General features: G+C 38.6%; 1 protein-coding gene across 4 annotated transcripts; it reads right to left on the reverse strand.

Moving 5' to 3' along the window:
- Window positions 1-27537, reverse strand: KLHL15 (kelch like family member 15). 4 transcript variants are annotated; one of them, XM_063126487.1, is made up of 4 exons: window positions 27451-27532; window positions 14500-15211; window positions 5408-5581; window positions 4887-5289 (listed from the first exon to the last, which is right to left on the reverse strand). In XM_063126487.1, the coding sequence occupies exons 2-4, from the start codon at window positions 15202-15204 to the stop codon at window positions 4984-4986; spliced, it is 1185 nt and encodes a 394-aa protein (XP_062982557.1). In that variant the 5' UTR covers window positions 15205-15211; window positions 27451-27532; the 3' UTR covers window positions 4887-4983. The 4 variants fall into 4 exon arrangements, with proteins under 4 accessions (XP_062982555.1, XP_062982554.1, XP_062982556.1 ...); XM_063126485.1 differs by having other exon boundaries at window positions 1-5581; window positions 27516-27537; XM_063126484.1 differs by having other exon boundaries at window positions 1-5581.
- Between the last annotated feature and the right edge of the window lie 392 nt (window positions 27538-27929).

Raw genomic sequence — 27929 nt, forward strand, 5'->3', positions numbered from 1 at the left:
CTAAGTAAAATGTATGGGTCATCCAGTGCAGCATACCCAATCCCTTTGATATCAACTTGTTTAAAGTGTGCTTGAAACTGTTGGATTGTGGGTTTTGCCTGTACTAAGCTTTTATGCCCCAAGTCGCTTTTGGCACTACTTAAAATGGCAGCTGGTTCACCAACGCAAATTGAAAACATAGGACTTCAATCAAGTATTGAGCCTTTTATGAAGAGTCTGGTACTGGACAAGTTCTAGTCTATAATAATAATGTACTATAGAGCAAAGAAAAATGGAAAAAGTGTCTAATGCCAGAGAACCACAATTTAAAACTAAAAGGAGTCAAACATGCGTCCACTGTTACCACTCTCCTCCACCATTTTCTGTTTCAAATTAAGCACATTTAGGCAATGCATAGAAATCCTGAGAATGTACCACCTAAACTAGTGTATGTTATCATGAATGAAAGCAAGGTAATAGGCTAAAGTTCACGGACACACACAAAATTGACAAATAAATAGTGTTTTAACCATATCCAAGACAAAAGAATAGCAATATCATCCTTTAGATGCTTGATTTCCCCCCACCTGCAATTTGGGACAGAGGTTATAAGAGTGAACACACACAACAGTTAAACAAAAACATCCAGTGTACATAAGAGGGCGATTGAATAAAATAAGGCTGCAATCCAATACAGATTTGCTTGAGAGAAAGCCCCAGTGAACTCACTGGACCTGGGGCTTGCTTCCAATTAAATTTGAATAGCACTGGGCTTCAAGTCTTAAAACGGCTGTATTACAACAGAATGGAGAATAGGGGATTAAATAACCACAAGCACTGTAGAATTCTAAATAACTAGTTTAAATGTTTTTACACGCTCTGACATTCTGATCTCAGTCTGTCATCTTAATGCTCCAATATTTAACATCAGTGGTGGGCAGTTGTGGCCCTCCAAATGTTTTAGCCTACAACTCCCATGATCCCTCATCACTGGTTATGCTGGCTAGGGCTGATGGCAGTTATAGGCCACAACTTGTCTACCCCTGATGTTTCAAATAATTCTTCTATGATGTTGAAAGCAATACCATAAAACCAAAGAACTAGTTAAAAGTGGCACACATTTAAAAGCACTGACGTCTAATTTTTCTATTGCCTAGGCATTAAACCTTTATATATAAAAAAATTACTCTAGTTGTTTGACACCAGGGGGACAGTACATGGTATAATCTGTTTCCATTTTAGATATGCACATGGAGGAAGAGTTAGAAAGCACACCCACACAAAAATGAACTAATCAACATACCAGCTTTGCATGTGCAGAGACATTTTGGGCCATTTCACACCTAACCATTGTTTAGTGTTGTATGCATGAGCAGCGATGAACTCACAAGCTTCCCTTTCCCACTCCTGTTGTTAACACACCAGTCATAAACCACAGTTTTGAACCTGGCTTAACTAATGCTCCTCCAGGTTCAGATGTAATGCTGTTCTTTTAAAACCAAAAGTATCTGATCTTGTCATTGTGGCCATGCTGAAGGGGAACTGCGCAAGCGTAAGGCTTGCTGCTACTTGGGCATGTAATGCAAAACTGTGGTTTAACATTACATGCAAAAAGGGCCTTTAACACATTCAAAACAAATCTTAGGCATTTCACCCATAGGAATCCTATTTTACCATGCCACTTCAAACCATTTTTTAATGTGGTTCTCTGTGGTGTGGTAAAATTGGTAGGTCCTCATGGTGAGCAGCCACTATACAATGATTTGTTTTGAATGAATCAGACTCGGATTTTAATTTGGCAGCACATAAATTCTTAATTGATATACCAATACATCACAAAATATGGTGCTATGTTAGGATTACAGCATGAGTGCAGGGGCATTATATGCTAATCTACTAAAAACTATCATATACACATAAGATTGTCATAAAGGCCTTTATATGGTCTTATTGTTATCTGTTTTAGTTATCCTTATGCTCTAAATATAGAAAAAACATTTTCAAGCTGCACTGGTTTTCTATATCAAGTATTGGTAGGTAGGCTCAAATATAGTATTAAAATTAGATTCACATGACAGTTTTGCTGTGGAGAACTCCTTTAGTCATGAACTATGATGTAGTGTATGCCAATTGGCACAGCTATAAATCTTGCAAGATCCTGTTCTAAACAGGATTATGTAAGACCAAACAGACAATAGAATTTGTAGAGGGACTGAATGTCCCCCACAATGTAAATGTTTTTGTTTAAACCCTTGGGTTTTCAAAATTAACATGTTGGTTAGGGGCTAGGCTAGAACTTTCTCCCTGGCATGCCAATTTTTTATTATCTTATAAAGATGCTGATGGTGTAACTTTCTGATGGTCCACTTGTAAGAGTTTTTATTTTATTTTTAGTAACAAATCAACTTTGGGTAAAAACATTCTTTTGTAGAAGTTAACATGTTTGCTACAGAACAAAACATCACTCCGGGACCAGTGTGCGCATTTGGGGCTGTGCTATCAAAGTTGCAAATGCTTCTGTTTGGGAAGCATATACAATTTCGAATTTCTGAGCACACAAATATTTGCTAACATTGGTAACCAATGTTTACTGGTTGGCTTGGTGTTGAAAGGTATGAGAAAAGTTTTGTCTAGCAATAGTTTTAATACATTATCACCTCAGTTAACAATGTAGATTATACTACTGATTAAATGGATACTTTAAAAGAAATCATAAGGTAATCCTTTGTCTTTTCTATATTACTTCATACATATCCTTATAAATTTTTATATCCAATAGTTGAAAGGTGGTACAAGTGTTCTATAATAATCTGTAAGGGGTAGCATTACAAAATTTCAATTGCTCTTTTGTTTACTTCAGTCAAATGTGTTGTTTAACACAGAATTTGGGGGCGGCTTTTGGCATGCATATTTGAACTCTCAGAATACATTTTCTACAGGGATTTCCATCTAGAAAATGCTGAAACCAAACTCTACAGTTTATGCCTCCATGTTTTTACATGAGCAGTTCTGTCTCTTATCAAGTCTTATCTCAGTAGTTTGCAAAGCATCCGCAAACCTTAAATTGCCAAGGCAGGACTTTGCCCATCTCCACTTTCCACGTGTTACTTTTAAAGGCAGATACTGAAATTTCAGTTTTTCAGCTCAGAACTCTATTCAGATTTATTTTCAGTGATATCACTCATCTACAGACAGAGTTCAACAAGTTAAGAAAGTGCTCTTAAAATGATAAGTTGCTCAAGCTCCTCAGACATCCATTCAAGAACTGTGAGGCCAATGGTTATTTTCCAAACAATAAACTAGAAGTTTGCCTGACCCAATGTTTTTTGAGCACATTAGCCCAATCAGTGCAAGAAATTGTTTGGCTTCAAAGCTTCTTGGAATAATGTCTAGGGGAAAGCACAACCACCCTGCACACAGAGCAATATTAGTGATTATTATATACATTTCTTATTTGTATTTCAAGAGTAAAGTACCAAGAACATGGGCTGAGATCTCCAGATTTTTTAAAAAAAACAAAACAAAAATCACCTTTTCTTACAATTAGTGTAAAATGAGTTTAAATGTTACTGAATCAATCAGTATATACCAAATATAAGTTGACATTGATAGGAATGATGCCTCCAGTTACCCAACAAATTTAAGTACGTTAAAGGGTACTATCACAGCTAAAATTGATAAGATGTGGCTGATATCTGTGCACTAGTTAAAAATAGACTTTTCTAGCTGCACAAAAATATGCATTTCATCTTGATCTTACAATGTATTCCTGTATGTGTACGGAGATATATTTTATTCACAAACAACAATGCAGACAAGGCAGCCTAGAGTATTTTAGTAGAAAACTGTCAGTGTTACTTTTAAGACAAGTGTATTTTTCAGCAGACTTACTGGAGCTACTGCAAAAAATTAAAGGGAAAGTCATGCAAACGATAGAAAACCATTTTGAATTGTCACTGATAGCAAAATGAAACTGTCAGACCTAATCAGGAGAGCTTATAAATGGAAGAAAAAATATTTAAAGGACAAGTAATGTACAGGAACAAACTGGTAGGCCCCTTTCATTGCTACATTAGGAATCAGGCTGTGTTCTAGAGTAAGGCTGCTGAATTTTATCCCAACACAGTTTAAAAAGTTAAAATGCACACAATATGTTTCCGACCCACCTTGCAAACACAGTAGATTCCAGTGCTTCCTGAAGCATGAGTCGTCTTCGCTCACACAATGAACTTATTATATGAGTTTAAAACATGAAATGGAAGAACAACTTCTAGTTTCCCCTCTCAAAACATACAACAGCATGTAAAAAATAAAATCGATACAAAACCACAATTATTGGCATTCCTAATAAACTCTGTAGATGCATTCCCTGTACACTTTTTTCTCTCTTTATTAATTTAAGAGGTGTATTACAAAGGACTATGTCTTCAGTGGGCTTAAATCAGCTTTCCTTTTCCCCATCAAATTATAAATAGTTTTTGGGTCTTTTCTTTTAGCTGCAACGTCTAACATGTTCCAGCACATATTCAGGAAAGTGTAGGCTACAAACTTGTAAGCCATCTAGCTTGCAGGGCATTCTTGGGTATTCATCTTCTTTCCATTTATTATCTTCAGGATCAAAAGTAAGTATTGAATCACTGTAGTGCCCATTGTAACAAAGGCCTCCAAGAACCATTATCTGTTTGTCCAACACAGCTACACCATGGCCACTTCTACCAATTGGCATTGAAGCCAAAATAGTCCATTGATCAGTATCTGGATCATAAACCTCTGTGGAAGGGCACCCTTGAGACTCAAAAGAGGCCCTTAGGATTACACAGACACCTCCAAAAACATAAAGCTTGCCATTATATGAAATCATCTTGTGAAAACATCTTGCATAATTCATTTTGCATTTGTTTTCCCAACAATTAGTGACCACTTGAGTCCTCCTTGTTCGCTGCTCAACAGTCCCTTCTTTACTGGGGTCAAACACACAAACCTGTTTTGATGTGGAAGAGGATGTTATTCCACCAGTGATGTACAACTTGTTACCAAGAACAGTTCCTTCATGTCCATACTTATTGACTGGATAGGGATCCACAAATTCCCACTTATCTTCTGTGATATCATATCGCTCAGTTGAATAAAATGTCTCATCTCTTGTCCTCCCAGCCACTGCATAGATGTACCTTCCAATAACACCAACAGCAAATTCTGAGCGTGGTACAGACATGTCTGCCATTCGTAGCCAAGAATTTTGTCTTGGGTCATATCTGAACACTTTGGAGGAAGCATGAAATTCACCGTCTGGCCCCAACTCTTCCCCACCTAATAAGAACACAAAGTTATTAACGATAGCAAGGCAGTCTGGGCGTAAAGGTACTTGTGGGCCTTCTAGCTCCCACCATACCCTTGGCTTGTGCAGGAGAAGGATTTTACTATTTACCATGCTGTGTCCTATCATTCCTCTAAATACTGCTGTCTGGGGTTTGGCAGAACGAATGCGATTTGATTTCATTTCCATCAAAGGCTGCTGGTGTACACTATGGAAGTAATTCATAGCTTGCTCCACCTCACGCCGCAACTGCCGGGAATAACGATAAAATTCCGATGTTTTCACCTAAGGATAGAGCAAAACACGTGTGTATTGACCAAGGAGAATAGTATGGAGGAGAAATCTCTCAAAGCATACTACCTAATTACTCAAAACATGGTCTAATTACAGAAAATAAGACTTACTGAGATCCTGCAAGTCCAGCAGCCTATGGAAACTTATGAACAACCCCCATACCTCTTTCTTCCTACTTGCCCTATTTATCTTCAACAGAACTCATAATGACTGAAATAAAAATTATTGCATCGGATTTCCCCCATAGAACCTTTCAGCAATTAACTTTACGTATTTTGTAGAAAGGATGAAACAGACCATGACTCTTTCATGGCAGTTTTTACGTGTTTGGAACCTAATTATATTTAAATGGCATGTTAAACAATATCTCTACTTCCCTAATGCTTTAACACTTACTAAGCAAGTCCTTTAAAGTTCAAAATATCTAGTATGGGCAGATGTTCCAATTAGTAGTGGCATGCCAGTAAAACCTCTCGTATCACAATGGGCTTTCGTTACTCCTGCAAACAAATCAATAACCACAACACTCTTTTGGATGCTTCTGACTCCAGTGTTGCAATGAGCACAGCAAGCTTTAGCAAGATGACTGCTTTGAGGGGGTAGAAAAACATCCGATTCAACATTCCAAGGTCCATGAGCAAGTGAGAAGTTACATATTGCACCGATAGCTTTTGTCTTCCTGGTGCAGATCAGATTTCTGTGAGAAAGAATTCCTTTGCTGCTCATAAAAATGAGATGGACCTGATCCTATACTCTGACAAAGAACATACAAGTGGTATAGGAACATTCCTAAGGGGCCTAGTACAGATGCAAGGTTGCCAATTGTCATCTTTCACCATTGCATCCAGAAGCTGTGATCTTGCACTCTTGCAATGAACTTTTTTTGTTACAGCCACAGTTATATTGGTCAACCAAACCATTTAAAACTATGTTCATTTCAACCATGCACAAAGAAGCATAAAGTGAGCAACATACTGTAAGAACACATTTTAAAACTTAGTGCCTAGGTCCTAGACTCCCTTTATGTCTTGCAATACACATATATTGACAGACTATATATTCACCCATTTGTGAGTCAAAATTAGATGTTTAGTTTCTGAACTTCATTGATTTCCCACAACTTCAAATGAAGCCACAGTAGGAAGATAGTATTTCTGTTTCTCTTTTAGTAGTACAGTAACTGATTTTTAAATACAAGTTTGGCTGCAATTCTAGGGTTCTTTGTGATAAGCAAATCTATTTATCCAGCGTGTTTAGAGTGCTATTAATTTATATTGAGTAGTGTAATTTATAAAACAAGTACTTTCTAGGTAGCAAAATCTATATTTTATGCATAAAAAAGAGAACCACCCTATCATACACAAGATATTGGGCAAAGACTTGCAGCTCAGAAACAAGCCATCCCTTAATATTTTTTCCTTTTTCATATTTGGGACTTTACATATTTTTAAACTAACAACCATACATATGACCACAGAAACATGTACAATATTTTAATTTGGAGTGGATAGGTTATTTTTTTAAATTAAAAAAGATTTATGAATTTGATTGACTAGGTGGGAAACAGGATTCCGAACAAGATGAAAGTTTGGTCTGGTTGAGCAGAGCTCTTTTTATCCAAAGCAAGTGCAAAAATAACTACATCCTAAGGGGGAATTTGTTCTGCATATTGAAATAAATCATCATTTTAAAATACAGTACATTGTACTGCATGTAAGGTAAGTCAAGTAGAAAAGGGATACCTATCAGAAGTAACTAGTTGAAAGAAAGACTTCATTGTACTTGCTAGCCATATATAAACATAATATTTTCTAGTTAAAGGCACCGGATAACAACAAGTAGGAGCATAGTGTGGGAGAGGGGAGGCAGTTGTAAACACTTTAAATAATATACTACGCAATTTGCAATCAAGCATATGGTAGAACCAAAATCACATACATGAGAACAGCCTTATGGCATTGAGGGTGACTTTATGCAAGTTCATGACAATTAAGAAAAACAGCTGTAATAATATTTATGCACTTCCGCTATGTTCCTTTCTAATGAGTTTAGTTTGCAAGGAAGTGTTAGTCTAATGTGGACTCGATGGTTGGACTCGATGGCCTTGTAGGCCCCTTCCAACTCTGCTATTCTATGATTCTATGAAGTGGTAATTCCCATGTTGGGCACATTCGTGGAAGCAACTTACAACTGTTCCGAAGGCACTCTAATTGTATGACAGAAAGAACAATTCCAAATATCTGCCTCTCTGAATCATGCCTTTGAACCAGTAGTCCATTAATTTCGCTTATCACTTCTACTCCTTGCAACACAAAGCTTCCAGTCATCAAGATTAAAGTAAAGAAGAGTATCAAATCATGACCTTTCATTCTATTAGAGAGCACGACAAAAGATAGATAGATCTGTCCCCATGTAACTACAGCTACATGCCCTCTCCCCACAAAAATACACACCAGTTTTCTGAAAATCAGTATTAAGATAATTTTACCTAGAATTTCCCACAACATATTGTACCTGACACTTCTGGTATTGAAACCTAAAAATCTCTGCTTTAAATTTAAAAAGTGAACAAAACAAGTACATAACTTGATGTAAGCTCCTACAAGTTTTTTATCTGGAATACACTGTCGTGATTTCACAAAGTATCTACTAATAAATCCAATTTTAAGTTTAACTTAAAAATCAAAAAGTTGTATGAAAAATCTAGAAAAATAGTTTAGATAAAACATTGCCACAAAGGATGGCATTGTTTGTGCTGCTACAATCTTTGTACATTTAGGATAGGGATGTAAAGTTCAAATGCAAATATAGATCCTTAAAAGGTCATCCTTCATAGTTATACAATAGCAAGAAATAGTAGCAAAACATTCACTTATGTGTAGCAGAACTTACAGTACTCCACTCCACAAGTTATAGCTAACACAAAAGAACAATTGCATTCTGTGACAACCTGTTCCTGCAAGTTCCAAAATATCTGATCTTGAACATACTCCCTTAAGTGTTTTTTATCTATGAAATATGGAAAGTTCTCTCTTTACTAGCAACGAGATGAATGGCAGCTATGAATCCTCTCATTTTCACCCTGGTTGAATTTGTCTTCAATACTACAGACCCATCTTAACATGAGTGTCCTTTTCTATCTTGTATCTTGATTGTTGTTTCTTAATATACTATGGACGTCAAGATATTTTTACTTGATGAATAATCTGTCACAACACATTTTATTACGTTTTTAAGTTTTACATACCACCAAAATAAATCTTTTTGATTTATTGTAAAATCTTTCAATTTTACACATTATATTTTTATTCCCAGAATCACACTTTCAACCAAAATTGCCTCAAAAATGTTTTCTTAATTCACAATCCCAATGATTATGAAATTAGTCCTCACCTGTTAATCAAGTCTTTAGTTTAAATAATTGTTTAAAACAATTTTCAGACCTGTAATGTGCTACTGAGAGCCATCAGGTAAAACTAAGAAGGGAGGTGTGACAGTAACAAGTTTAATTTTTTTAAACTAAACATAAGAATCAATAAAGACCACTATGGTTAGTGAAAAACTTGGTGCCAACAATGTTGATACCATAGGTGCCATTAAAACTTGCCCATACAGAAGGGGAAGGGAGGAGTGCATGAGCACTTGGAGCATTCTTGACTTAACCATGGTTATGAGATTGAACATTGTTATAACCTGCAGTCAGCTTTGGAAGCACCAGTTACCTGTTTCAGTCACACAGACCCCAACATAACCCCCACTCCACCCCAATGCTCTCAAATGTGAGTATGCCAATGACGTTAGGAAATGCATACACAGCTAATCCGTCTCAAATAATTAAAGAGTTTTGGATTATGGACAAAGTCTATTAATCCCAGGGAACACCTGTCTATGTGAGACATGGTCTGAAAAGTGATCAGTGTATGATGTGGCTCGTATGCACATATTGTTCTTGCTTGATCACATTGCCTATCTTGTGTATAGAAGATGAAATCTGAACAGAAAAGTAAACCAAGTGTCAGTTCATGTATTACCCTCTTAATGTAGCTCTGCTGGGTTGTATACAGAATCCCTTCTTTACCAGTACCAGCCTCCAGAAAAAGGGAAAATTTCACTTCTCCAGGAGATCATTACAGGTTTGAGAGTACTCCTAGACCTTTTACAACTCGTTGCCATTACTCACCCAGGAACCTACTACTGCCACGCTAGGTCTCAGTTTCTAGCATCTAACCCAGGCTTTCCCATGTGGTGCCCTCCAACTCCCACCAGCCCCTGCGAAGAGTTGAAGTCCAAAAATCTGGAGGGCACCATGTTGGAGAAGGCTGATCTAGCCCTTTTTCTGTATCTCCACCCACCCTGAGAGAGCTCACACTCAGGCATCTTCTGCATTCACTCAACAGTTCTCAGGACAGAAAAAATGCTGCTAGAATAAACTAAGTATTTTGAAGAGACAAGTATTTTGGGGACAAGAGCAGTTTCCCCAACCTGGTGCCCTTCATATGTGTTAGACTGCAATTTCCATCATTCCCAACCAGCATGGCCATTCCATTCTGGCTGGGAATAATGGGAGTTGCAGTCCAACACATCTGGAAGGCACCAGGTTGGGGAAGGCTGGGCTACAGACTATGGCCAAAAGCCGCTAGCAGAAGCTGGGACTATGCATGGAGGCCGCAGAACAAAAGATGAGTAACAGCAATGAAATAAAAGTGTGACAAACACTTTAAATTTAGGGTTGACGGAATGGTCCCAGAATAAAGGCTCCATCTCTTCTTTTGGAAGCCAGTATAGGCACGGAAAGGGTTTAGTACTTGTGAACCTCTTTAAGAGACTAGTGTGTGAACTGACCATAAGGGTGCAATCCTATGCATGTTTAGACAATAAAAAGCCTGACAACTCCCAGCATTCCCCATACAGCTATGCTTTTACTGTCTCAACATGCATGGGATTGCACCTTAAAACAGGTTTATTTTGGATATGCATGCAAGAACTAAGACAAAGAAAAAATAAAAGTAGAAATGGAAAACAATGAGAAACACATATAGTCTGGTATCTAACATAAAACAGAGTATCATATAGGAAAGGGAAATTTAGAACATACATCAAATCAAATGGTTAAAACCAATGACTACAGTACACAACAGTCAGAATACAACACATTTATTTAATAAATTTCAAAAGTGTGGCATTCAGAGTAAGAGTTAGAGAATATACTTGTTGCTCTTGGTTATTTAGCTTGGTCTTTTAAGGCTTCATTATTTCACTCTATTTGCTCACAGAACATAAGTCTCAACTTAGGAAATGTTTCCCCACCCGCCCAGCAGCTTAGAATGAAAATACAAGAGTAGTAATGATTGCTTTTTCCTAAAAACCTAATTTTAGTATCAACTACACAAATGATTCCAGTGCATACCTTTATCAAAATGTATATGGATTTAAGCATGTGCATATTCTTTTCAGCAGTTATTTTAGTCCTAAAGTAAAGATCCTAATAAGGAAAAATGTCAAACAGGTGTGGCAGCTTTCCCTGACGTGGCACTATTATGGAATCTTGCATAAACCCAATCTTCCTAATTAGAGTTATGTACTAGTGGCAGGTGAATAGCAAATGCAGAATTATATCTGATAATACAAAGGTACTGATGGTTTATAATTAAGATCTGTTAATAAATGCTGTGTACAGAATAAAAGTTCGTGTACAGCCAAAGGAAAATGTAATTGGGAAGACATACTTTCTCGTAAAGAAAACGAAACACACACACACACACACACGAGACCAAGCAAGGTTTTCTCCCAATTACAACTTGGAAGTGAGGCCTGTCAACCCCCTGCCGACATGAATTATACTTCTCTTGAATGGGTTTTAATTTCCTTTTTCCAGGGTTACACCATATCCTAGAAGCATTTATTTAGAAGAATACGTATTTACATAGTAAGATTAGGGCGGGAGAAAAAGGCAAGAGCCCTGAAGTTGCTGTTTCGCTTACAGGCAACATGCTTCTTGGACAAAAGTAGCAAGAACAGACCTTTCCTTTTCTATCTTCTTCTGCATCTTTGGTCCAATGTAATGTTTTCGTCCTGCATTCAACTTGCTTATGCAATATGAGACGGATTATCTAGATCCATTTCAATCTGGCTTCAGACCTGGTTTGGTCACCTTGGTGGATGACCTACGCCGGGAACTGGACAGGGGGAGTGTGTCCCTATTGGTTCTGCTGGACCTCTCAGCAGCGTTTGATACCATCAAACATGGTATCCTTCTTGGCCGCCTTGCTAGGATGGGACTTGGAGGCACTGTTTTACAGTGGTTCCATTCCTTCCTGGACGGATAGACCCAGAAGGTGGTGCTGGGGGACTCCTGTTCAACTCCTCAGGATCTGCTTTGTCCCCAATGCTATTTAATATATACATGAAACTGTTGGGAGAGGTTATCCGGAGTTGTGGGGTGCGGTACCACCAGTATGCTGATGACTCCCAACTCTACTACTCCTTTCCACCCAATTCCAAGGAAGCTGTTTTGGTGCTAAACCGGTTTCTGTCGGCAGTAATGGACTGGATGAGGGCAAACAAATTGAACCTTAATCCTGACAAGACAGAGGTGCTCTTGGTCAGTCAAAAGGCAGATCAGGGAATAGGGATTCAGCTTGTGCTGGGTGGAGTTACACTCCCCCTGAAGACACAAGTTCGCAGCTTGGGTGTACTCCTGGATTCAGCTCTAAGCCTAGATGCCCAGGTTTCGGCAGTGGCCAGGAGTGCATTTTACAGTTACAGCTAGTGTGCCAACTGTGCCCATTCCTTGAGATGTCAGACTTGGTCATGGTGACACATACCTTAGTTACATCCCATTTGGATTACTGTAATGGGGCTGCCATTGAAGAGTGTTCGGAAACTTCAGCTGGTTCAAAGAGCTGCAGCCAGATTGTTGGCTGGGGCTGGTTACAGGGAATATACAACTCTCCTGTTAAAACAGCTTCACTGGCTTCAGTCTGTGTCCGGGCACAATTCAAAGTGCTGGTTATCACCTATAAAGCCCTCTACAGCTTGGGTCCAGATTTATCTGAAAGACCATAGTCTCCCATATGAGCCTGCCCGTGCTCTGAGATCTTCTGGGGAGAGCCCTTTCTCTCAGTCCCACCTACATCCTAGGTACGTCTGATGGGTATGCAGGAGAGGGTCTTCTCAGTGGCTGTTGCAAGGCTCTGGAACTCCCTTCCCAGGGAGGCTAGGCTGGCTCCCTCTGTGCTACACTTTTGGAGGCAGGCAAAAACCTTTTTGTTCCAGCAGGCTTTTGGAACTACTCTGAACCTGTGTTAATGTATTGGATTCCCCCCTTTTAATCTTACTGTTTTTTTTAACTTTTTAAAATTTTACTGCAGGTTTAATTCTATTTTATCCTGGTTGTGCTTTTCATACTGTATTTCGTATTTGTGTTTTTAGACTGTTGGTTGTTTTATTATGGTTTTAATTTTTGTGAACCGCCCTGAGAACTTCAGCTATTGGGCAGTATAAAAATGTAATAAGTAAATAAATATTTTACTTTTGTAAACTTATATTTATATTTTTAATTGTACATGTTTTAATCTTGTAAACCACCTTGAGTCCCAGTATTGGAAAAAGGCAGGAAATAATAATAATAATAAATAATAATAATAATAATAATAATAATAATAATAATAATACACACCTTTTACTCTAATCTCAGACCTCACTCTCTCAGTTGCATCATCCCTTGTTCATCTCCTACCTTTTTGCTCTTTTCTGCTTCAGCTGTTTCCATTTAAACAGGCTTCCTGGTGTCATACTTTACCTAACCCTTGAAATATCTTATCTAGTCCCATGGGCAAGTTACCTCTGCTTGGATAGTCTTCCTGGATTAGAAGCTTAGTTCCTGATTGATCCATACCCTACCCTGCTCTCCTAACAACCAGTTCCTCCAAAGATCTATGTTCTCTCTTGTAACCCTGACACTGCAAAAAGTATCAACATCAATGAAATGCACAGCTACTATCATCCCACACTTCTCTGGCATTGAGAAGACAGAAGCTGAAGGAGGAACAGCATTCTATGGCTTCCTCACAAGCAAACTGAGAATGCAACCTCCTACTGCTAATACTATTTATCCCAGTAAGGGAAGAGAAATATAGCTAAGGAATAAACCCCACCATGATCAAAACTCAGCACCCCTCTCCACTGCCTACAAAGAAGGGAACAGAAAGTGAAAGAACCAGGTTGTTAACGAGGTCCCCAGAAAGTTCATATGTTCCAAGCTCTGCCTATATGTAAGCATGAACAGCTGTGGGTGGGGGAATCAAGAGCATATCAGAGCCCATTTGCCCTTCGTGAGCACATAGTATCTTTGAACATCATACCAAAGCTTCCTATATTATTCTGATTGTTAGAAATTATCAGAACCTGCACTGATTCTGTTGATCTAACATCAATGCTCCAGTTAGTTTTCAGTACACCTGCGTTTATGATTTTCTATTTTACACCAGGAACTTAAAAGTCTTTAGGATGTATGGTTTTCTTTTAAAATTGAACTTTTCCACAACAATGCTGTATTAACTGCCAAAGTTAATGTGTACAGATCATTTAAAATCATAGATTACAATAAATGCAGCCTTGTCAATTACCTTGTTTGTACTTGTTTCTGAAGTTAACCCTATCGCTGAGAATCAGAAAAAGCTGCAAACCTACCTGTTTCCTGGCTGTAAATGCTGTTAATTTGGAACTGGAGGATTTTTTTGTTTTAAAGCTAGATGGCACTTGTTTCAGACATTGACGATTTCAATGTTCCATTTTCTAAAGCAGTGTCTTATTTTTCCCTCCTCTTAATTCTGTGAATTTTACCTAAAAACAGCATGCTTCCCTAAATGCAATGATGAATGTTATCTATTGCTTTCAAACGCACCAACCTTTTCAAAAACACTGGATGGTGTCATCAAACAAAACCTGATGTTCTGAATGATGGTGTCGGTATGCCTCCAGCGTCTTCTATCATGCCGCAGCCAAGCCTGAACAGCCTCGTAGAGCTCTATCTCTGGGAACCTGCTCAGATGATCATTATCCAAGTAAGTCATAAGCTTTTCAAAGCTCAGATAGGACAGGAAGTCAGGTCTGGCCATGAGAGGCACAAAGTTTTCTAACAAAAAGGAATCCAGCTTTTCTCTGACACCCTCGATGTTTACACCAAAGTCATCTAAGAGTCTCATAATTTCTGCACAGTTTTCCAAGCAGATTTTTGCTAAGAGAAAGGAGCAGCAGAATTTAACCACTTCAATAAGCTGGACATACATGGCAGCCTGCAGGATCTCATGAACAGTGGTCATACTCAGTTCAATGGTTCCATAGTACATGAACTGGAGAACATGACTGAATCCTGTGGCAGTTAGACCTTTCAAGTGGATTTTATTCTGATCCCGCTCCCTCATATCAGCAGTGAACATAATCCTGAAGTAATCACTTTGGGTGGCAAGCAATGCTTTATGAGCCTGAAATTGGTGATCTTCAATAACAAGAGTGACGTCAAAAAGCAATCCCTCTTCATACAGTGTTCTGAACCCAGCAGAAACGCTGGTGTCATGGATAGAGGAACTAAATCCTTCCACGTCCCCTGCCATGAATCACCTGAAAAAAATTAAATAAAGAAAATGTTATAATTTTAAAAATTCATGAAATGTAGAAATATTTAACTTTTCTGTTCAACTTTTGTGCTCTGTGAATAGTGTTAATTGGGCAGGCCTTGCACAAAGTCTTGCTTTGTGAATAGAGGAAGTGTCTATGAAAAACACATTAACCGTTTTAATAAAGACATAACTCCAACAAAAATCCAGCAGAACGCATCAAGTCTTTTTGAGCTTAAACTGCAGACCTGGTGCAGAAGGTTAGCTTCATTTGCAAGTGGTGAGGTGAATCATTTTTTGTTCTTGCAAATGAAGGAATCCTGAGCAGATGTTGCTAAGAATTATACACAGGGTCATCAAGAAGCTCAGATGAAACAGCTACAGCCTTACCTACAGTACTGCACCAGGTTATATGCAGCACACTACAGTGTAGCCTCAACTCAACTTCTTAGCACCTCTGCACCAATGCCCTTGCAAGTTGTTTATACACTCAAAGGAGATGATAGAGGAATCCAATTTCACAAAGGTAGCAATGCAAAACTCTGGAGCAATAACATACATTTCCACACTCCCCTCAATAATTACCATATATTTATAAGGACAATTATTTGTCCATTCGGTCTAATACTTTGAATATTAAGGGAATAAAAACTTAATCTTCAGGTACTAAAAGCTATGTCTGAAAGCTAATTTGGAAAATTCTAAAATATTCTACTTCTTGTTTTAAATTATGTAGTTCAATCTTTTTAAAAATATAGGATCATGAGGTATACACATTTATAATAAACAGATCACTATTTTCTGCGTGTTTAGGTTTTGCTGTGAAGAGAATTAATTTGGCTTCATTGATTTCAAAAAAGGAAAAGTGACTTTGGGAAAGAGATACAGAGTAGTACACTGAGGAATTCTTGAACAATCTGAATCTATTCTGATCAGTGAGATACAATGGTCTTTCCTAAAATCCATGTTTATTGGGCAAATCTTGATCAATAACATTTTGAGGATTCATAGGCAACTGGCAAGGTTCATACCTATGGTTTACAGAAGGGAAGAAGAAAATTACAGTCCTATTTAGCTTGATCTATACCAAGAAGGTACTAGCGCAGACAACAGATTTTCTAACACCTAAAGGAAAATTAAGCAACTTTTAGCAGTCATCATGGGTTAAATTAAGCTAAACCAATCTATTTACACTCTTTGATTGGAATGATTTGTCCAATAGACAAGTATAACACTTGATAAATCTAACTTTTGATCTAATACCAGCCATTCCTGTGAAAATAAACTTCGGAAATGTTGACTAGAAGAAACTACTATAAAATAATGGTACAGAGAGACATTCTGCAAAGGTTAGCACTTACTTCAGAACTTAGCACATAAAGACACAAAAAGGAACAAACAAGGCATTATATAAAACTGAGCACTGCAAAAATGAATACTATAAAAATAGGCTAGACATTCAAAGTAATAATTAACTGAATAAGATGTGTGTGTTTTAAAAAAAAAGAGAAACATGACTAACGTTACATTACATTGGTAAATCAAAAATACAAGTAAAAGAGGTAGCCTAAGTGAGGTACAAGGTAGCACATCTGAGAAGTGAGGTCTCAAGTAGATAGCAAACAACATATGAGTCATCAACATAAATATTATGACATCAGGGGCTGATAATTGATCTACTAACTGGAATATCATTCTCAAAACACTATAAATTTTCAAGACTCGAGAGAGAATCATTTAACATAGAATGAATACTGAATAAACATTTTCAGTTCTGGATGCTACAGCTCAAGTAGGATGTTTTCACACTATAAAGGATTCAGACAAGTGCTACTACCAAGTTGATAAAGTGTCTGGTATTAGTCCTATAAAAGTACATGATAAACCAGCATGGGTTGATTCAACAGTTAATACTGAATCTTTTGCCAAGCATCAATTAAGCAAGCCTCAATACATTTCTTATGCCTCTAGCACAGCATATTACACAGGAACAGAATGTTTTGGTAGCAGCTTACTTCTAAGATAGTCATTTATCAGTTATCTTTTTATCTTGGCAGTTGGGTTATCAAGCTTAGAACTCACCTGGTTGCCTATGGCAAGTAAGGATCACCTCCAGGCAACTATGCAAGAAGCCTTTGGAAATTAGAATTGTTTCTCTTTTGTTAATGTACCACAAATGACTAATATATACAGAAGTAAGCAGTGGGTGGTGACTGGAGAGAGCACCTTTGGAATGCCCTCGCCAAGGAGGCCCACCCCGGTGTCTATTATTTGTATGATTTTAGTATTTTGAATATTATATTTTTATTTTAACCAGCCTTGTTAACCTCCATAATAACACAGAAGTTTTAGAAGACGCAGGATATAAATTATGAAAATAAACACATTCCTGTGATTAGAAATGTAAAGTTGCTTTGTTGGTTTCTAAATACAAATACCATAAATAGGCTAAATTAGATCACTCTCTGGTGATATTCTGATGCAAACTGAAAACTTTGATAAAACTGAAAAATTTCCAGTAAAAATGATAGTATACAAATTAACCTTTTTTCCAGTTCAAAGTTTTCTGGAAAACACATAACATTCTGCATAACTGATTGTAGAGTTGCAGTCATTTCAAAATGTGTATATAGCCTTTCTACATATTATTCCACATATGCATGCACCATCCTACCTCTACAAGTGTGAACTATGTATAGTGGTGGCCAAAATTGTGGACACTTTTTGAAATTTTCATGTTTTGCAACTTTGCATGCTTATAGAAAATGTTCTGTTTCACAAAATTCAAATGTTTATATATCAATTGAAAGAATTTAATGCTGAATTCAATACAAAAAACAGAATGCACATATCTGCAGTACAAAAAAAGTTATGCTTACTTTAGTCTAAAAACAAACACAGGTGTGACTGAGTGAAGAAGCGGATTGGAATTGAAAACCCTACTGGCCAATCACAGTCCTTGTTCTGGGGACCAATCACATGGCAGTAGCTGCAATACATCATGGTTCAAGTTGGGGAAAGTCAGTTTTGCTGTTTGTTCTGTAACTGAAGCGCAATTGGAGATTGTGTGAATATTTGAAGTATTTCTCAAATTAAAAGTGTACGTATGTACATCATAAATAGAGCACTGGCACCAAAGAAAAGAGTTGATTGGACACCCAGGAAAAGAATTGTTGTATTACGTGAATCAGGTCTTTCAATTGATATATAAACATTTGAATTTTGTGAAAGAACATTTTCTATAAGCATGCAAAGTTGCAAAACATGAACATTTCAAAAAGTATCCACAATTTTGGCCACCACTGTACTTATTGACCTTCTTGCACAATAGCGTTCTCATCTTTGCTCTGAATTTATCAAAGATGTCTAGCCTAAGTACTTTATTATACAAAATCTAATTGCTTATGCATCTTGAAACAATCTTACTATTAACTCTGCAAGCAACTCGGCATTTTAACAGATTTTGGCCATATTCACTGAGAGTGAAAATTGCTTGTGGACATTCAGTTTAGCAAGGTTAAATCCACAGTGTTTTAAGATAATGTTGGCAAGGTTTCCAAATGCTTCTAAGGTTGCCAGCCCTTAAAAGGCAAGCAGCAGAGTGGAAGACCACTCTTTAGAAATAGGTGGAGTCACCACTGAATTCAAAATTCAGGAGCAGTTACAACTATAGTTGTTAAAAAGAAAAGAAAAAAACTTCTATGCATTAGAAGTTGTGGGCTCTCCCACACTAGAGGCATTCAAGAGGCAGCTGGACAACCATCTGTCAGGGATGCTTTAGGGTGGATTCCTGCATTGAGCAGGGGGTTGGACTAGATGGCCTTGTAGGCCCCTTCCAACTCTGCTATTCTGTGATTCTATGAGTTCTTCCCTTCATATTATTAAATACAGGAGCAAAAGGTCAACACCACTTAAAATTTCTCTAACAGCGCAAAAGAAAGACTACATCTTTCTGCAAAGCAATAGCAACCAATTGTATTTCTGCTAGCTCAATCATCAGTCAATCTTGTCTTATCAGAAGAGACTCAAATGCTACAATTAAGGGTGCAATCCTATGCCAGGTTTAGAAAGGAAAAAAAGTCCTACGACTCCCAGCATGCTCCAGCTAACCATGGCTGGCTGTCGCATGCTGGGAGATGTAGCACCTTTTCTTGTCTAAACATGCATATGATTGTGCCCTAAGTAAGCTTAACACCACCTACAGCTTCTAAGCAAATAAGAAAACCAACTAGAATTTTTCTTTTCTTTTTTTTCTGGTCCTTGTAATAGGTAATATAAGTTTATTCCCTTAATAAGATTTTATACTCGCCACAGAATATCCATCTACTGTGGTAAAATTAAGTTTCAGGTAATAGCTGAGTTGTTAAGATGGGGAAATGCTCACTTCAGAGTGAAAGCATGAAATCTGAATAAAATACAGTGTTATCTCATGCTGATAAAAATAAAGCATAAGGCCACTTTGAACTTATTTGGAAGTGGCAGACATTTTCCACAATGTCTTCTCAGTTTGTTTATAAAGTAATTTATAAAGCACCTTTTGAACCTCACATTTGACCTGAGGTGTCAAATGCTATTCAATTGTGTTTTCATTCAAAAAATTGTGAAAAAGGTATTCCATTGGCATACTAATGCAGAAAAACTGCTGCCTGAGAACAACACATTAATAAGATGATATAATACATGGCTGGCATTCCATACTTCACAGAATCAGCCTGTTTGTCTGTTACCCAAACTTGATATCCTACTTCTGTTTAAAAAACCTGTTCATTCTGCATCGATAATTTTGCATGCAATACATTTTGCGAAAAAGACAACTGAATACTTGAATCTGAGACAGATGTCTGTCATTGCTACAGACCAGCTCATTTACCTTTCCAAAGACAATTCAGTGATTGCTGTGAAATGCACAAAGGGCTGGTTCACATGACATAACTGCCTACCATGGGCTATATAACCCATGGTGAGACTACACCATTTTGCACATAGGGCTGGTTCACATGACATAACTGCCCACCATGGGCTATATAACCCATGGTGAGACTACACCATTTTGAACATACAACACCTCTCTGAGGTTACTTTGTGTGAAGCAGGCAAGTGAGGTATAACTCATGATCAAGGGGCTGGAGTATCTCCCTATGAGGGAAGGTTACAACAGCTCGGACTGTTTAGCTTGAGAAAAAAGGAGGCTAAGGGGAGACATGACAGAGGTGTACAAAGTTATGCATGGTGTGGAGAATATGGGTAGGGAGACATTTTCTCCCTCTCACAAAATACGAGAACATTGGGTCATCCCATGAAGCTGATTAGTGGGAGATTCGAGATAGATAAAAGGAAGCACATAATTAAACTATGGAATTCACTACCAGAAGATGTAGTCACCAATTTGGATTGCTTTAAAAGAGGGTTAGATAAATTCTCGGAGGAGAAGGCTGTCAACAGCTACTAGTCTTGATAGCTATGAGGGAGTAAGTCTATGCACACCAGTTGCTGGGAAACATGGGTAGGAGGGTACTATTGCACTTGTAGCCTGTCTGGGGTTCCTGATCAACAGCCGGTTGGCCACTGTGTACACAGAATGCTAGACTAAATGACCCTTGGTCTTATCCAGCATGGCTCTTCTTATGTTCTTAACTCTAGAACAGACCATGGGCCATGTCATCTGAACCAGGTCTATGACTTGGTTTTATTTTATTTTATTTATTTATTTAAGGATTTTTATGCCGCCATTCAGCCAAAAAAGGCTCTCACGGCGGCTTACAAAAGTATTTCTTGACAGTCCCTGCCCACAGGCTTACAATCTAAAAGACATGACACAAAAGGAAAGGGGATTGGGAGGGAGGAGGAGGAGGGGGAAAAGGAAAGCAAATTCAGGCACTACAGGTTCACACATAACAACCCAGAGTAGGGGATGAGTATGGGTTATTTTGAATCATGGGTTGTCATTATGTGTGAACCCTGCACTATGGTTTAACTATGGGTTGGTAATCATGAAAATCCCAGAGTTCACAACCCGAAAACAAACCATGGGTTCTCTTCCTGGGTTGTTTGTACTTAACCACCCATGGCTAAACCACAGTGCAGGGTACACATGTAATGACAACCCACAATTCAATGATAACCTATACTCAACCTATGGGTTGTCGTTACATGCAACCCAGGCCATAGAGAAAGACAATTTATGCTTATGTTTTGGAGCTTCACAGAGAAATGGCAGTTTACCAAGTTCTTGGTGATTGGTACTCGGATTAATATTTTCGTCAATAAAGGGTAAACAAACCTGACACAGTTAATTCCTACTTGCAAGTTTTTCTCATAACTAACATAAGACACACACATTAGCCTCATTCAGATGCAATGCTAACTACCATGGCCATGAAGAGATCAGAAGCATCGCTCTTTCAACTAACTGGATTTTTCTTATGTCTGTACAAGAAACTGGCAAGTTTTAACTTGGGTTTATTCAAACAAGCTAGGATCAAAAGCCATGGTTTGAAGTTGGCTTGTTTGGACAAACCATAGTTAAAATTAACCAGTTTGTCCTGTTTCAGCCATGATAATAAACCCTAGTTATTTGAAACAAATACTTCTGATCTCCTCCTCTTGGCTGTGCCAGAGGAAGAGAGGGAAGGATGGAGAATAAAATGTCTTCACTGGCTGCCAATTAGTTTCTGGGTGAAGTATAAAGTGTTGGTTGGTTATCACTTTTAAAGCTCTACATGGTTTGGGTCCAGGCTACCTGCGGGATCGCCTTCTCCCATACAATCCGCCCCACACACTCATGTCGTCTGGGAAAAATCTACTTCAGTCAGCAAAAACTAGATTGACAACTGTTATCCAGAGGACCTTCTCTTCTGCTCCCAGACTGTGGAATGGCCTGCTGGAGAAGACTCGCCAACTTAACAGTCTATCAGCATTTAAGAAAGTTATTAAGACTGATCTCTTCCGGCAGGCCTATCCAGTGTAATTTTAGGATGTTTTAAAATGATTTTAGGATGTTTTAGCACTGTATATCATGTTTTAATTCAGTTCTATGTATTTTATATTTACTGTTGTTCCCCACCTCGATCAGAATGGAGAGGTGGGTAAGAAATAAATTTATTATTAGTAATAATAATATGAGACAAAGGCTGTTTCTACACCAGCCTTTTTTCCAGGGATCGTCCTGGAATCATCCCTGTGCATGCAAATGACGCACAGGGGATTCAGGAGCAGGCAGGGACGATCCCTCCATTTTCCTTAGGTGTAGAAAGGGCCAAAGACTCACCTAGGCTCATTTCTGTGGTGCTAAAGCACAGGTGAGAAACTTTAGGCCCAGTGGTCAAATCCAGGGTTTCTCTGGATGGTCTACTCCCTTTCCCCCAACAACCAATAATTCAGTTTCCTGGCTTTTGTGCAGTTTTTCCCCATTCTAAATGTCTGAAATGTCTCTCCTAAGGTTAGTTATTGGCAGTAAACAATTTAACCTAAAATACGCTGGTATTTTAAAATATTTTCTTTTGTATTTTTGGCCCACCCAACACTATAATGTGGCTCCCAAGAGCTTCTCAAAACTGAATTCAGCCCTCAACCTAAATGAGATTCCCCACACCTGCACTAAACTATGATTTAGTGTTATGTTCAACACTAAATCATAGAGGAGGAGAAAGCATGCCACAGTTAGCATTCTGGTTTTAAGTATGTTGTCATAATTTTTAAAATTAAGTCAGATTTCAGTTTGAGTGAAATCAAAGGATCATCACAAATTGTCACCTAACCAGCTGATTATCTATAAGTACAATCACCTAGTAAAAAGGAAATAAAGAGGGATAGGTAAACATATTTTATGATTCATTAACCTACATGTTCCCTCTAATAATGGATTTTGTTTGATTTCTGGAATTCCCAATGATTTTGAACATACTGAATAACACACTATAATGAGCAGTGTACTCAAATAGCATAATTTCCACAGTAGTGTAAAGGTAATAATGATGTCTTCTGAAAATTGAGGCAATTCTTTCCAGTAAAGGACAGTTAGTTCTTGAAGAAGATACTATCATAATGAAGGACAATGATGTAAAGACACTAAAAATGCATACGACAGACAAAGTTTAAAAAGTTTTGGGAAAGAAAACTCTGACCAATCAGAGGAAATCACTGATAAAATTTCTTGCTATCAGCAAATCAGAAAAGGGCACTGTTTCCAAACACAAGGGTGCTGTTATGATCTCTTCATATGAAGTCACCAGTTACAATCAAGAGATCTCAAAGACTTCTTCAAATATGAGTTCTATCTATTTCAGCAGTTAGAAGTCTGATATGAAGTCTAACAAAATGAGGTGCATCTCCATTTTTGCAGAAATAAATAACACTCATCCCAATGTCAACACAAAAGTTATGGATGGTTCTGCTTTGGTAATTATGCTCAATACAGTTGGTTTCTTTGCAACACAGACTGAACCAGGCTACAACAGTAATATGAAATTATGAGTCAGAAGAAAGGCACAGTTGTGCTTCTTAGAATTACTACTTTAGCACAGCTGCCAACCAACTGGTATACCTTCTGAAGAGTTGATGAAAAGAGGACTGTCTAACTTCCTTAACATTACAATCTTGTAACAAAGACACAAGCAGAACCTGAGGGGCACATAGTCATTTTGGCATGAATAAAATAAGATGAATAACCCTCACAACCATAAAGAGAAGGTCTCAAGAATAATGCACTGTATGACCAATGGATGATGAGAGCTGTGGTCCCCTGGAATCTAGGTTCCTCCACTCCTATTTCAGATGTAAATTGTTCAGGTATTTTAAAAAAATGAGCAATACACCATGCAGGATGCCACTGCTAGTTGCTTGAGAATTCTAATCAGGACCGTTGATTCTGCTGTTACAGTCGTAGCGCATAAATCAACAGGGCACATGAGTCCCCATTGATTCTGTTGTGCAAAAGGCCCAACACCAATTTAGCACTTCCAGGGCAACCCAAAGTAAGTTGAAATGCTCATTTCTGGAAGTAGGCAGGTCGGTGAAGCTCCCATAAGCTCCACCGACCTCTCTCCTTCCAGAAATGAGCATTTCCACTCGTTTCAGGGCTTCCTCTAGGATCTCTCTTGCATAAGTGCTGGATCCCACTTGTGCAACAGAATTAGCAGGACCTACCACTTGCGGAAGGGAATTGGTGGAATGGAAGGCAATCAGTGGGGTGTAAAACCCCTGTTGAATTCCACCTCTGCAGACATTTTGTTCCTTTGCAGATTTCAACTTAAGAACTATGGATAGAAGATCAAAACATTGTCACTCTTCCATGCAGTCAAGGGCAACACTTAATGGTGCATTGCACTGCTGTACAAAGACAACAATGAATGCACATATAGTAAATGAACAGAAGGAAATGTTGTTTTCATAGGGTAAACTGCAAACAGATTCTACCAATAGCAGCTGGCTTACAACAGCATACCATCTACCAGACTATCCAAGTGAAGAAACAATCATTGGTGAATACATAGATACTACTATTGCCATCACCATGGAGTTGGAATCATTATGGTATGGAAACTTCACAGTTCCAGATTCATTGCAAATGTAAGACAGCTGGTTCTGGAAACTGTTCCTGTTTCAAAAGAATGAATTGCAATGCACTTATCTGTGTTCCTGTACATGTCAACGTCACTGATGAAATTACTGTTTGAATTAAGTCATGCAAGAAACAGAGTACATGCATGTTATTCTACAGCCTTATTAAGACTGATGTTAGGCTTGTTCATTTTATTCTACTTTTTACAGTTTTCACAACAAAATTATCCAAAGCAGCCATTTTGGAAAAATGCCACAACAGGAAGCAAAAAACAAGCACCAAATTTGGATTGGTTCCCTAGCCAATTTTGATCAGTTTGAAAAACACTGCATTTGAGACATTTTTTCATGCTACTACTATGGAACGAGCAGTTTGTATAACAGTTTTGATAATCAAATATTTCCATTACATTTATTACTAAGGATAAGTACAACTATTAGGACAACAGTTAACCTCTACAATATTTAAGCAGAATAGCAATGAAGCAATAGTAATCTATTTTAATATTTCTGTCAAAGTGCAACATGGCCAGAGACACAGTATACCAGTGTCTCAGGCTCAGTAAGAAGCAACTTAAATCTCTACCGGGCCTTCAGTAATTGAGGCTTAAGCTTCAAAAATTATTCCTGTATTTCAGAAGCATTCTGTACAAAAAGTTATATTTATCTTACAAGCCATATTGTACAAATGTATGATCATCTTGCATTATTACTGGACAGCTTGCTGCTAAGGTTTAACATTTACATTAGGGCTGCACCATTTAATCACATCAATAACTTTTAAAACTTGTGATCAACAAAGAAGTTGGTTCTAATTAATTGAACAATTTCCCAAATTTAATTATTTATTTTTCAAAGTAAGTCGTTACAAAAATTAGAAATGGCAAGTGTCATTTCAGAAAGACTACTTCTCTCACACAAAAGAGGGGAATGTTCCTTCTAAGAAGGCCTTGTTGCAACACAAATATGCATACACTCAAAACTATGTTTTCCCCCTTCAAAACTATTGTTTTAAAAAGTCTTCAATCATGTATCAGCCCTAATTTTATTTTAAAAAGTAAATAAAGTATTTGTTTATTACATTATATCCCGCCTTTCTCCCAAGGTGGTAATAAAGCAAATGAGCATGTCTTGCAGCTTGCAGTCTCATTGAAATCTGTGTTTCAAGCCTTAAATGGGTCATGATTTCACAGCAAACTGGCAATTTAATAGGTACACCAGTCACTCCAATTCACCTGGTAGTGGACATAATCCACACTAATAATAATAAAACCTCCACTAATTATTTTAACATAATCCCCATTAAAAGTAACTTTCAGACATTATATATAGTAGTATCCCCAACAAAATATGAAATGAAAAGTTAACTACATCAGAGGGCCTTCACACAAACTACTCTTAAAACATGGATAGAGATTAATGTAAGTAAGGGTTGTGTCCAATGTTAGACCTACTTAGAATAGACACATGGAAATGAATAGGACTTAAGTATGACTAACTTTGGAGACAAAACTCCAAGTTTGTAACACTGTTTTCTCTACCACGTGCATTTTAAATATTGAAGACTTCAGAGTGCTGAGTTCCTAGAACTATTACTAGTATGTTCACAAACACACAAGGCCAGGACAAATGCCAATCTTCTTCCTCACCTTGTTCATCATGGGTGGTTTTTCGAAGGAACCAGAAAGAGAGAGACACAGCTTCATCATATTACCTTCTTTGGAGAAATATCAACACCTGAGAGGATAAGATGCCTTACTGACACCCAGAGCTATTACACAACTTCTTAATTAGCAATAGGAACAACTGAGAACCCCCCAAAGGATCATAATACCATAAGAACATGGTAAGAGCCATGCTGGACCAGAACAAGGCTCCATCTAGTCCAGCATTCTGTTCACACAGTGGCCAGCCAGCTGCCCAAGGGAAACGGACAAGCAGGACATAAGTGCAACAGCACCCTCCCATCCATTTTGCCCAGTAACTGGTGTACATAGGCATGCTGACTAGAGGTAGAATATAGCCATCAGGACTAATAGCCATTGATGACCATAAAATCTTCAACTTTATATAGCCACAACAGCATTTACTCTCTGAGAAGCCTCACCCAAGATGCTGCTTTTCTCTTGAAATAAAGCAATTGCCCCTTCAAAACTGGGTCAGAGAGAAATATATATATATATATATATTTAATATGATTCAGTTGATGTGCGCCTTTCTGGCCCAAACATGATGGAGGAGAATACAAAAAGGAAAGGAAAAGATGAGTCTGGGAAAGAGTATAGAGAAAAGAGTATAACCCATGTGGGACTAGAAAAGCGGCAAAGAGCATATAGATAGAAAAGGGAGGGGAGGAGAGAGAAGAGTAAGGACGCCTCCCTACTAGCTTCACCTACCTCTCAGCAGCACTGAAGACACAGTTCTTCCCGCTGAACCTGCGGAGAGGGGGGGTCTCTGGGTAACATAAAGACAGAGAAAGACAGTCTCACAGGGGTGAGGGGGCGCTGAAGTGGGGGATGTGGTGACTGAGGTGTCGCGCCTGGGCTCCCTCCTCACCTCCTGTGTGTCCGCCTGCGTGTATGAGGCCTCGTTGGGAGGCACTGCCCGGGCACCGGCTTTCGCCGGCCCCTGCTTCGCCCCCCTCCCAGAGTCCCTGCCTCTCCCTTCCCTCTCACAGTTGTTTACCTTCTTCACTGCCTAGCACAGCCACAGTCGCCATCTTCCCCCAAAGACAAGCACCCCACACTGACCGTCACTTCCGCCGCCGCCACCTGTAGGGAAGGCAGAGGGACGCGTATAGAAGAAGAGAGAGGAGGAGGAGGAGGAGGAACCTCCATGAATACGGACTTGCTGCTGAGGCCGTCACAGCTGCCGTCGTCGCCACCTTCCCACTTCACACGCACCGGCCGCCCCTCGCGGGGCCGCTCCATTCGCTGTTGCTGCCGTTGCCTCACAAAAGCCGCCAACCCCACACGCAACGCCAGCCCCTCCTCTATCCCAGCGCCCTGTACGGCGAGCCTCCTCCCACCTCGCTTCCCATTCATAGCCGCACTTCCCATTCAGTGCCCGCCTCGGCGGAATCATGTCAGCCTCCCACACGCTTTCTCCCCGTCACAAAATCTGCCTTGGTGGGCTTATTTCTTCTCCCTCAGCCCTCAAGGCTT

This window comes from Elgaria multicarinata, chromosome 5 (genome assembly GCF_023053635.1).
Source record: "Elgaria multicarinata webbii isolate HBS135686 ecotype San Diego chromosome 5, rElgMul1.1.pri, whole genome shotgun sequence".
In the NCBI taxonomy this organism is placed as follows: domain Eukaryota; kingdom Metazoa; phylum Chordata; class Lepidosauria; order Squamata; family Anguidae; genus Elgaria; species Elgaria multicarinata.

Bases quoted from the DNA above. Each gene is read 5' to 3' on its own strand.
- KLHL15 (XM_063126485.1), bottom strand. From the start codon at position 15,204: ATGGCAGGGGACGTGGAAGGATTTAGTTCCTCTATCCATGACACCAGC. The intron at 5,582-14,499 runs GTTGGTGCGTTT...CTCTATCCTTAG, and splicing joins CATCCAGTGTTTTTGAAAAG to GTGAAAACATCGGAATTTTA.